General features: G+C 39.3%; 1 protein-coding gene across 5 annotated transcripts in view; it reads right to left on the bottom strand.

Moving 5' to 3' along the window:
• LOC101746698 (pneumococcal serine-rich repeat protein) overlaps positions 1-13,299 on the bottom strand; it is a 108,811-nt gene that overhangs the window by 47,538 nt on the left and 47,974 nt on the right. For all 5 annotated transcript variants that reach the window (XM_012688578.4, XM_012688580.4, XM_012688579.4 and 2 more), the window contains exons 3-4: positions 5,100-9,004; positions 1,618-1,846 (exon numbers count right to left, since the gene is read on the bottom strand). In XM_012688578.4, coding sequence (XP_012544032.1) covers positions 1,618-1,846; positions 5,100-9,004 — 4,134 coding nt within the window. The remainder of the gene's footprint in view (positions 1-1,617; positions 1,847-5,099; positions 9,005-13,299) is intronic.

Here is a 13,299-nt window from a genome sequence, read left to right as displayed (position 1 = left end):
ATTCATACGCAAAAGTATTTTACAATTCACTTGCGGAGACAAAGGGGCCTTTAGAATATGATATGAACTGTTAATCGGATCGTAGCAAGAGACAACATTTGAGCAAGTGATTAGCACTTGGATATAAGCATGCGAAAAATAAGAATTTGTTCTAATTTATATGTATCTTTTGTGGTCGAAGTTTAACCTTAATATTTTCCTAGATTAAAACGATTTTTTGTAGTATTATGTAGTCTTAAATTTATAGGTTATTTTAATAAAGCTGTGGGTCAGTTTCAATGCTGGTGTTTTTTATTTAATATTTGGTTATTATTTTTGACTTCAGAAATGATCTCACCCTGTTTTCATTGGGTTGAAATACAATATACACCAAATGTGTTTTTTTTAACTATCCTTATTGACTATGAACAAATATAACTGTGTAAATACATATTTAACTGACTGAGATGTTTACTTTGTCTCTGCATAACAAAATATAATTGGCTCCCGTGTGAGAAAGTGAAGCAATTCAAAAGCTGACTTAATTAACTTTTTCTTTTCTTAACGCAATGAAGTTTTTAATTTTTTAAAGCAATTATTTGTTGCCCTGCTTGAATTAAAATTTATTCACAGTGATGTTGGTGTGACACTGGGCTTTCACCATCACTCAATCAGATCAAAGCTTTAGTACAATAGAGGAAAAGTAAAGTGCGAAATTGGTTCATAACTTAATGTCTTTTCATTTTTCTAATTACTTTTAGCTTTTCTTTCTATTGAAATTCGTTTAAAATGTTTCAGTACTTCAGTTATATGTTATTGTGAAAACCAGATAAAGCTCTCAATGTTAATAAAAAAACTAATTTAGCGGCGAAAAAAAAACTGAATCAGACTTTTTTATTGGTTAAATGTTTGAAAGAGTTCACGGCCCACTTGGTATTAAGAGGTTACCGTAACCCATATACATCACAGCAATGTAAATGCCGCCATCCACCTAGAGACATGAGTTCAGCCAGGTGGGGCACCCCCTCAAACCGAAACGCATTACTAAAAGTATAAATTATAAAAAAAAAAAACTACCAACTCCAAGTATCCTGAATAACTGGTGTCGTTAAATAAAATAGTAATGTCAAGTTTTTTTTTCTACTACAAACGTTTTCCCGTGATGTCACATGCGCAAACACGTATTTACACCAACTAATATTTAATTTTATATTTATTTAGGTATCTCTTTAACAAGTAACGTAATATTATCCGTTTCGCTTGTCAATGGATTTGAACGAAATAAACTATATTGACCTGAGTACGCGTCAATAAATCTATGAAAACCGCAAATTAATTTGATAGTCACCGTGAATATCAGTGCAAAAATGCACATGCAAATTACACAAGTAATAAGATTTAATTATAAATATGGACAGATAGAATAATGTTTAAGGCACGCAAGAGTATTCCACATCGATGTTTAAAATTTGAGGAACCCCGAACGAGAAGTATTGGTGTTAGGGCCAGTGTTAGAAACACTCCCGGTTTGAGCCCCGTGAGCTCACGTACACGTCAAAGAGAAGCTGAAATAGCCTCTCAAAGCTATCAGCATAGGTAGGAAAAAAATATTGGTGTTTTGTGGAGTTATTTACTTACCCTGTAAACTAGGTGCAGACGCCGGCGCGGCCGGTGGGGGCTGCTGTGGGGTGGGCGGTGGCCTTCTTCGCCGCGGCACGTGCAGACCCGGCGCGGACGCAGCACGTGTCGCTGTACGGAAGCCCGGTGCTCTGTACCGGGCGGACTTGACCGGCCCGACCGGAGTCGCGGTCGTACCCGTCACAGACGGTAACCGCGGTAATGATCCCGAACGCTGTTCCTCCTCCGACTGCAAGGAATTACAGCTGAATGTAGTAGTACGACTTCGATCGCTCTTAGATCATTTTGCATATACGCTCTTATGCTATTTGTATTAACAAGGTTATCTTTTTTTATTTATTGCATAGATGGGTGGACGAGCTCACGGCCCACCTCAATTAAGTGGTTACCGGAGCCCATAGACAACTTAAATGCCGTATAGTTACAACGGCTGCCCCCCGAACACCGGTGCATCGCTCAACACGAATGCACCGGACGTCTTATCCTTTAGACCACGACGTCGTCACAGTTTCAGTTAGTTTAGATTTAAAATTCCTATCTGAAACACCGCTAATATGACTTGTTGGGACTAGTTATGACTCCGAACAAGTATCTGTTATCGCTCCGCCCAATTCTGCCTCAGTTATGGTTTTCCGGTCTGGTGTAGGCCGCGTAATCTTTACGCATGTCAAATGCGGTTACAAACGTATAAATGAATGAGAACTTACTATCTTTAGAGTGTCGTGTATAAATAATAAAATCACAACAAAAAACCTCGTGTTCGTTCTTGAACGATTACTCATTAGAAATTAGCATTGTGACATTAATCAGGCTCGATGATGCCAAGCTTGTTTAAAAAATATTGATGAGTAAACTAGTAAGAAATAATTATATGTTAACTGAATAATTTTATTATAATGACGACAAAGAGAACGAACATACGACATTTAATGTATTATATAATTTGCGTAATTACTGGTGGTAGGACCTCTTGAGAGTCCGCGCGGGTAGGTACCACCACTCTGCCTATTTCTGCCGTGAAGCAGTAATGCGTTTCGGTTTGAAGGATGGGGCAGCCGTTGTAACTATACTTGAAACCTTATATCTCAAGGTGGGTGGCGCATTTACGTTGTAGATATCTATGGGCTCCAGTAACCACTTAACACCAGATGGGCTGTGAGCTCGTCCACTCATCTAAGCAATAAAAAAGTCTTCATACAGCACACTATGTAACGCGTATGCTCCTGTATAATTAGATAAGTAGGTATAATAATAATACTACTACTTAGTTCGTTTATAATTTACACAATACTTTATTTAAATCATTTACAGACTTAATGAATAATTCAGATTTTCATTGGTTCGTTAATTACATATTAATTAACATCTATTATGGATGTTGCAATAAAAATAACTAAAGTTGGATGTACTAGTTATCGGCCTGTCAATATAAATTTCAAAAACAAACAGAGTAACAATTTTAGAACATCGCAATAATAGGTTTTTGAGCACTGCTTGTAGCTAAGTGGTATTGAAGTGATTACGATGAGCGATTTAAAACTATGACATTATAAAACTTACAAAACTATGCGCCCGCCTTCACACACGTTCGTCTTTATTTTTAACCGACTTCAAAAAAGGTGTGTTACCTCAGATTTTTTTTCTAGGTGTATCGATTTTCATGATTCTTTGAAAGCATGTCTCAATAAAAAATTTAACCTTTCTGTAGTTTTTGATATATCCTTAAAAATGCCTATTTAATTTACTTCAACTACAATGACAATGTTCTCGTTTTATTTTGTTGAAGTCATCAATTTTTCAATAATTTTGGATAGGATTTAGATTTACTTCATTAGAATATTTATTGAAAATATCTTTATGAAATTTGACATACTTTATTTATTTATTTTGTTATATTATTATAAATGAGTCGTCTATTATCAAAGGTGGCAATCTGTGCATTTGGACAAAAAATTTTTATTGATATGTCAATACAGATTGATTTGAATATAATCGTCTCCTTCAAAGAATACGGTTCAAAACCTGCATTAAATAAAGGTTAATACTTAACCTGTTATTTATCTAAGATGTCGTTCAGAAGAGTTTTGTGACTGCCAATGGAATACAAAGTCAATAATTCGTTTTTCTGATTTACCAATAATTGTCCAAAAGTCACATTGCCGGCTTTGATAATAGTCGACTCAAATGTATTATGTAACGAAACCTTAATTTTAAACTGAGAGATTAGAGTTGGTATAATAATATATTAATAGACCTCCATATAATATTATATTAATAGACCTCCATATAATATATTAATAGACCTCCATAAGAGTTCGTTTAAAGAAACTTTACGTAAATTATTCGCTGGTTTTGGTGGAGGTACTTAACCGGGTACAATGTATCCCCCTGTATATGAATCTGCCGCGCTTTAATAAATCCCGAAATCCCCGCTTGGGCTCCCCCTACTATACGAGGCGATTTCAGTTACGCTATGACTGATAAGTGACGTCACGGTGCTCAGCCTTAGTTAGCTAATACCAGGCCTAGCAATAGTAGTACTTCGCAGAATCTACCACGGAATCGGAAACGGAATCGGCGAGAAACTCAGTGTATCTATGGGCTAGTTCGCATTAACGATTTCGACTAGGACGGTAGCCGGTGCTTTAAGAGCATAAAAAGCACCCAAAAAGGAATCCGGGTTTAAGTATTATGTTACATGTTAACTCCTAAGAATATATGTTTTCTGGTCTTCGCTTAGTTCGTCTAACCATCTTAACGCACATTATAAATGTATGATCGAATGTCGCCGTGTATTCTTGTATAGTTATAGTAGGAAACAAAAGTTATTCTAGTAACATACATCAACGTTAACATGCTATTATGAACCATAGACGAAGTGAGATGCTTTCCTTTAGGCGATATTCGATCGTTTACCAGCAGACAACAGCTTAGTAACTTGGCATTTCTCTTGTCTGAGCGAAATAAACACTGACCATCAAAGTCAATTGCGCAAGTTTGCAATGACTCATGAAATAATAAATGTTAATTTAATTTTAATACACACATCTGGGTAATTGATACCTTACTATTCAATCATCATGTTAAATAAAGTGAATGCGCATTGCTATCAATGAAAACACATGTACCTAAATGAAATCGATAATTGAAACATCTTTTTTCAGTAATATGCTCGTATGACAAGTCTGTAATTTAAAAACTTAAAATTTACACTTTTCTACTGGTGGCGGTAGGACATCTTGAGAGTCCGCATTGGTAGGTACCACCACCCTGCCTATTTATGCCGTGAAGCAGTAATGCGTTTCGGATTGAAAAGTGGGGCAGCCGTTGTACTGTGAAGCCGTTGTACTGTGAAAACTGAGACAAGTCCGCCCATGTAGACAATAAAAAATCTTTCCACATCATAATTAAACAATTTTAGACGGTTTTGCGTGCTATGACTTATTTATTATCGTCTAATGTTTATGTGTTTACTGTCTTACCTCCGCATCAGGAGCCGACGCTCTTCTCCGTCCACGCCAAAGTCTGTCTTCACTGCCACTAATAGCTCCACAACTGCGAGAGTGCGACTTCTGCGCAGCCAGATCCAAGGCTGCGGGTGATCTCCGAGCTTCACACCCCGCACCGCCCAGAGTGCCGCGCGAGTCGGCCGCCAGAAGCGCCGATTCGAAACTACCACGCCACGAAAACCGTTCACAATCACTAGCCACACTACCCCGACTTGCTGTCGCCTCCAATATATCGTGAGATTTACTCCGCGCTAACGCTCCCGGTTCAGACGCGCTGTCGTCATCTGTGCTCGGCGATGCACCACCTGATACTTCATGCATCAACGCCACTAGTCTCCCTCCGATATGTCTCATGACTTTCCCAAATAAGGGAGGCGAGCCTTCTCCGGCGCGTCCCAAAGTTGCCGCCAGTTTTCGATACGCACCGGCCGCATCGCGCTCCAGTGACCTCGCGTCGCCGTTACCTCTGTCAAATTCGTCGATTATCTCTCGACAGCTCTCGGATATTTGTTTCCTGAGTTCTGTCCTATTGGCCGCCGTGCCCTCCATATCGGAGCCCGCATAGTCTGAGGAATCGTATGAGTCACTCCACGTGTCTTCGCTTGATAAATATTCGACGATTTCGCGCACTTCTTCGTCGCGTATACCCGGAACTGTTTTCATTAGTCTCGTTAATTCGCTTTCAAAATACAATAGTTGTGGCGGTTTCGGCGGACGCGAACTCTCTGAATTTGTTGAAGCCGGAGTGGACGTGCGCACGTTCCCTGTATGTATCATTTGCTTGAAGAATTGCCGCATCTTTGTCATCATGAGATTTGTCTCCTCATCCGATGACCAATTATTAAAACTATCTTTTCTCGTGAGTTGGCTTTGCGGTGGACGTGATGTCGAGGAGCTTTCTAACCGCTCATCTAAGTCCGGCCTAATTTCTTCTACGATTTCTTCCAATTCCGTTTTAAGTTCGTGAGATCTGAAATCCGAACTGTTGTCGCTGTTTCGTAGAAGATCGTCACAGCTGCCAACAAAGCCGCTGTCTCTGCTCGCCTGTTTTTTAGATTCGGATAGTTCGGAACCGAGCGGTGGGAATTCCGGTCGTGGTACTGAATTACTGTCTTCACCCTCTGAAACGGATCGAGTATCATCACGTGTTTCTTCAGTGAACTCTGCGGACTGTCGGCGTTCGTCAGCTGGGGAACCGCGCGTTTTTTTCGCTTGCTTTTTTCTCTTGCATTCACCTTGCATGTCTAATCGATCAGATGAGTCATGTCTGTCTTCAGTTTCTGTGCTGGACGCATCTGATACTTCTTGGCCATCTTGTGTCTGTTCTTCGCCAGTTAATAAGTTATCCAGGGAAGAAGAATGCGAACGAGGAGTACCGCGAGCCCGAACAAGGCGTTTCCTCCTTTGCTCCGGACTCTGTCTGCCTTCACTGTCGCTTCCTACACTCCCGGAACCGTCCGAGTCTCGTCTCTCTTGATTGAAACCCATAAATCCAGATAAGAAATATTTTTCCAAGCGCGATGACACCAAGTCATCACTGTCACTGTTTCGTTTAGGTTGCTCACTGTCAACAATCGATTCACCTCCTTCACTACACACACTGGACGTTTCTGACACTGCTTCTTCATCCTCGCGAACAATTCGTCCGTCTCCTAGGCCGAAAAAAAAATATTTTTCTAGCTCAGTTGCGGACAAAGGTCGCGGTTTCTTTGTGGTGTGCTCAGTTTCGCTTTCTTCACAACTTTCTTCAACTATGGTATGCAACGTAAAATCTAAGGAACGCCTACAATACGAAAAATCATCTCCTCGCGAGGGCAGGGAGGCCTCGTCGCCTGAATCGGTGTCAGAAGTCGTGGTGGCCTCGTCATCGTCATGGCTGACGTCCTCGACCCACGAGTCGTCGTCAGCGAGCCCCTCTTCGAGGCACACGACAGCCGAGAGAGTGTCGGCATTACTAACGACAGTCACTCCACCCGAAGGCTGTGGCGTTTCGTCGTCCGAATTTCGTTCGTCATTTTCGTTTTGCTGTGCCCCTGTGTCAGGTTCTGTCTCGTTCTGAGAGTTGGTGTGTTGCACTGTTATATCTCGCATGAGCTGCGTCGTGTCTGACGTGACAACGGAGACGCGATCGTGCGTTATCATAACGCGGCTAGTGAAGCGCGCGGAACCGTCCGCACAAGGCGTACGCGAGCGGCAAACTGTTGTCGCGGCAGGTGTGCACGCGCCCCCCACCGTTTCCGAACAAACCGGCCTGCAAGCGTGTATTTTCTCCGCTTCTTGTTCCTGCATTAATTCTTTCTTCAACAGTTCACTCAGAGTGCGTTCGATACCTTTGAACAGGTCTATTTTTTCTGCGGTCGAACATGATTCTTCGTGGTCAGTTTTTGGAGAAGGTACTAAGTTACACATAGGTGCCGGTGGAATTTCGGTGGTCCCTAGTTCTTTGTTATTATAACTATCATCAAGTAATTCGACGCTAACCTTCACTTTCATGTCACTCGTATCGGAGTAAAAACTATTTGACAAGGAGTCGCACTCAATATCATTTGATATACTATTCTGGTATCGATTAATATTATTATCTACGTCATTGACATTATCTACATTATCACTACTTGAACTACATGCCACATTAAAACTATTAAATTCTTCACATGTCTCGCTCCGAAGCATATTTTCGTCACAAAATTTTGCAAGATTTGACTTGTTCGCCTTGTTGCTATCATCTGATTCATAGACATTCTCATATATGATCACGGGGTATTCTTCGCTAAAATCAACAGAATCCAGCAGAACAATTTCATTGCCTTGTTGTCGGTTGTCGTTTGGCTGTAAGTTGATAATTTCATTTTGCATAATCATTTCCTCGGCAATAATTTCCAAGCTGTCGGATTTCTTGTCATACGAGTCGTCGCAGTCAATTCCACTACTATCTGCGTTATCTTCTAGATCTGAGGAAGAGTCTGCTGGGTTCACAACAAACACTCGCGAAAACCGGCCTCCTCCACCTCCCGAATCGTCTGAATCCTCATCTGTTGTCGCCGGTTCTTCGGGTGCTCCACTGGTCAAGTCATAGCTGCGTCGAGCTACACCGGCGTCTGAATCACTAGAATCTCCGGAATCATTCGATGACGGAAAAGCTTTCTCCGCTTCCAGGTGTTCAGGCATACTTTCGCCTTGTTCCGACACAACGGACAAGCGGTCTTCTTCCGCGATTACCTTAATACCGACTGAATTTTCATTCTCGATTCGCAGTTCAATAGCATTATCGACGTTATCGCTATCGAGAGCCTCTGATAATTGTGACGTTTCAGATTGTATTGCTTTATCGGTTCTTTCAACGGTGGTCATTTCGATTTTATTATTTTGAAGAGAAGCGGAGGCAGTAGCAGTGGCGGAGGCGGAGGCGGATGCGGCGGCGGTGACAGCGACCGCAGCTGCTGTGGTGAGACGCGCAAGCGCAGCGGCATCTAGAGGCGGGAAGCCGGGGTATGTGCTCCAATGTGGCGTGGGAGGAGCCTGTGTTGGAAACGCTAGTAATGCGGGCCAGAGTGCAGCGGGTACTGGCACAGGAACAGGCACGGGGACGGCAACTATGCGGGGCTCGGCGCCACAGGAGCACTGCCTCGGACAGACTTGAGGAGCGTGCTTCGGTGGAGGTGGAGTGGATTGAGCCGCCGCCGCGCCCGGTTCGAAATAGTCCCAATCGCAATCGTCGGGCGCGGGCGGCGCTGCGGAAGATGCCGTCGACGACGAATCTTCCGTGTCTTCGCGACACGACGAATCAGAGCTGAGAAACACGAGCCTATAGTCTTCAGGACGCATACGACCGGCCTCTGGCTCACTCACTTCGCCCGCTTCACTGTTGACGCCCCACTCTGAAAAAGAAACCACGTTAATGAGATATGAATCTCCACTCTGGTTGTGTGTGTATGTGTTTGTTCACCTTGCTTCCGTATCACGTAATCAAAATTGCTAATTTTATAATACATAAATCCATAAATACTTAATGTATTCAACGTGAGTTGTTAAAACGAATAAACTCCTAACATTATATGCGAGGCAAACTTCGCATGTGTAAGAAATGACACAATTTCATAAAGGCGTTTCATTTATCATTATTATTATTTACAATCAAAATATACCTAAAAAGTTCAAATAATAAATAGTTTTATGCTGATTGTATAATAACATGAATCAAATCGCTAAATCAAAAACTTTTAAAAGTTTTGTTTAAACTAAAGTACCTACCTTTCCAAATATAAGATTACAATCTAAGTACATATTACAATTATTATTTACTAGCGACCCGCCCTCGCTTCCCTTCGGAAACTGTAATCTATTATTGATTTCTCCACTATTTAATGGATGTTATTATACATATAAACTTTCCTCTTCAATTACTCTATCTATTACAAAAAAACGCATCAAAATCCGTTGCGTAGTTTTAAAGATTTAAGCATACATAGGGATATAGGGACAGAGAAAGCGACTTTGTTTTATGCTATGTAGTGATATTTAAACGTTTTCGTATGTTTTTATTACAGTCTCAGTTTCCCAAACACATTTTAAAACAATTGGTGTCAGTCATATTAAGTGGTGGCTACCCTTTATACACAGTGTGTGGCTTTAGGTATAGTGAAGCATATTTTAAGCCTGCACTAGTAGGAACCTTCCTCCCAACCTTCCCATTTCTGTCGCGAGGCAGTTACGCGTTCTGCTGGAATAGCCGGTGTGCCATGCATGCAATTGAGCCTACGAACGATTGTGATGGATTGATTGAGTGGCGATTTTCAAATTGTGATGTCGATGGGTTCCACTAAACGAATTACAATCAGTTGTCGTGGACTCGTTACCTACATATTATTATGTACATACATATATGTAGGTATTTTTTTCTATAATGTTACATATGTTTGTACTAAAAATAGCTGCCATTTTGTTTTGGTAATAAGTTTAATATTCAAGTTTCATTTTTCTAATGAAATACGTACTTAACAAATGTTTACGATTGACTTCCACGGTGAAGGAATAGCATCGTGTAATAAAAATCAAACCCGCAAAATTATAATTTGCGTAATTACTGGTGGTAGGACCTCTTGTGAGTCCGCGCGGGTGGGTACCACCACCCTGCCTATTTCTGCCGTGAAGCAGTAATGCGTTTCGGTTTGAAGGGTAGGGCAGCCGTTGTAACTATACTTGAGACTTTAGAACTTATATCTCAAGGTGGGTGGCGCATTTACGATCTAGATGTCTATGGGCTCCAGTAACCACTTAACACCAGGTGGGCTGTGAGCTCGTCCACCCATCTAAGCAATAAAAAATATATTAAAAAAAAGTGAAACTGAAAATAGTGTTGAACAAAAAAATCTACAAAAACATAATTTTTGATTCAATTAGTATATAAAAATAAAAAATTTCACGAATATTTTATAATTTTTGATTTTTGTTAAGTGCGCTATCTTCGGAATGCACATAATGAATTGAATTATGCTCGTGCAGTGCCGTAGAAAACACCACGGATGGGTGGCCCAGACGATTGCATCGTGAGATGAAAGCTACGAATAAGAATATATCTTAGCGATCGATACGATTACTACGAATCGCGGAGAAATTTGAGGAAACTTATTTGTTTTGTTTTTGTTTTATTTAAACAATTTCGTTTATTATGATTGATCTTAAATCAAGTTTTCATTGATCGCAATTGATAACGGTTAATGTGTATTTATTTTAGGGATTGCTTTAATTTTCGCGGATGGCTACATTATAAACATAATTATTTAAAGGGTTTCACAAGAAAATTTACGTGTAATAAGTTCCAATATTCCAGCGCTATTGTAAGCGCCATGATCACGGGTAAACTGTAATTAAACGTAATGTTGTTAATAAGAACCCGATAAATAATAGACCTATATCTATATATTAATACGTGAAGGAAAAACTTTGTATCCCTTTTTACGAAAATTGTGCGAACGGAGAAGTATGAAATTTCCCACACTTATAGAGAATATAGAGAACGAGTGCAGAATGTTATTTTTTTTTTTTAATTATGCCTAAAAATACATTAAATCAATAAAAAAAACATTACACACACTACCATGTATTTGACGCACGCGTGTGTGCATACTATTTATTTATTGTCAAACTTTTGTTCTTGACGTCTTTGGTCTAATTGAGAATAGATTAAATATTGTTTGTCTTTATTAATATTTTTCTATAGTGTAGTCTTGGCGAAATTTGTGATTATAGAAGTATAATAGTCTTTGAAAATAGAATCATAATAGTGTACAAACTTACAATTTCAATTAATTATAGTCGAATTTCGACTAGGTACTGCGGGACCACTAGTTATCATAAATGCAAATATCATTTTGAAGCTACTAAAAATATTAGAAACTAAAATTACACATTTGTCATTGAATTAATACGTTTCTAACTAAATTCCAAGAACATCCAAAGTTCGCGCGAGAATTTCTTTTTGATATAATTTAAACATTATTCAACTTAATTATTTTCAACGATGTCAGTGAAAATGAATTTTATTAATGACCGTCATTTCAATTTGTAGGAATTACGAGGTGTTTTTTTTTTGGTGAAAGCTATTTTCAACTCAAAAGGGACTATATATTTAAGATATTATCAATTTAATTTAATAGTATCTTTCTATTAATGATTTCAACATTTTATTTATTGTACAACTCAAAAAATCAATAAACAACGTACGGAGTAGGTACGTACTGTAAAATTATTTTCGATTCACTGAATAATATTTTTCTCTTTCTAAGAAGCTAAATACCCATTTCCATTGCCTTAAATCAGAACTTAACTTCACGGGTACATTTCGGACAAATTTCGATATGTATGTTTGTAATTTTATTTTAAGTTTTATTACAAATATTAAAAAAGTCAACGGTCGAAAATAGTTGGCTTTTATTCTGAGCATTGCGCAAAGTTGTCGTGTGCTAAACTATTAAGACACTCGATGTGATGTAAATAGGTACTACCACAGATTAAGTACTAAATATAAAATCACTATATTAAGTTTACGAAAACACGAATTACTTCCACTGTGAGGACCACCAAAAACAGCAAAAACCGTTCCATGCGTTCCTAGTTCAATTATGGGACGATCGTTAAACAATAAGATTCAGAACTTCAATCTCAGCTCGAATCTAGGTGGGTGGCGGTGTACCAACCTTAGTGACCACTTGGCAACACCAAATGTGTTGTGTGATCGTTCATTTATCTATGCAATACAACTGTTTTAAAAAATACACTTTATTATTCACTAGCGACCCGCCCTCGCTTCGCTTCGGAAACTGTAATTTATTATTGACTAGCTGACCCGGCAGACTTCGTAGTGCCTGAATCGATAAATAAAAGACCTAAATTTTTGTATAAAATAAACTTAACACAGACAAAAGGAATCCGTCCGACGGGGGACACTTCAAAGGAAAAACAAAATTGTTATTTTTATTTAATACCGAGCATTTTCATATTTATCTACCTTTTAAACCTTCTCTGGACTTCCACAAATAGTTCAAGACCAAAATTAGCCAAATAGGTTCAGTCGTTCTCGAGTTTTAGCGAGACTAACGAACAGCAATTCATTTTTATAAATATAGATTTCTCCACTATTTAATGAATGTTATTATACATATAAACATTCCTCTTCAATCACTCTATCTATTTAAAAAAATCGCATCAAAATCCGTTGCGTAGTTTTGAAGATTTAAGCATACATAGGGATATAGGGATATAGAAAGCGACTTTGTTTTATACTATGTAGTGATAAAAAAAACCTAGGCATATTTGACGTAGCAGTTATTTTTGGTTTGACACTTACACGGGTCATATTTTTGGTAAGCATTTATCGATATAACCTGTGTATATACAGGTACTGTTTCCGTTTACCTGCGGAATATACGCTTCACTGAACACGGCATTTCGGAACTGGGGTTATATAGGGTTTTATCATGGGGACTTCACCACCGTGAATATCATGGGGGACGGTACTATGGTCGTTAAGCAGATAGGTACAGGAAAACCGATTCTAAAATTAATGATTTAAGAATTGATTTCTTTAACTGCCATATCGTCACGGGCTTACGTCATGTTTTTTTTTCCACCTATTCTAGTGACCTCGAGGGGTAATGCTAGATTCACCGAACGA

Source organism: Bombyx mori, chromosome 9 (genome assembly GCF_030269925.1).
Source record: "Bombyx mori chromosome 9, ASM3026992v2".
Classification (NCBI taxonomy): Eukaryota; Metazoa; Arthropoda; class Insecta; order Lepidoptera; family Bombycidae; genus Bombyx; species Bombyx mori.
This window is presented reverse-complemented; position numbering and strand designations above follow the sequence as displayed.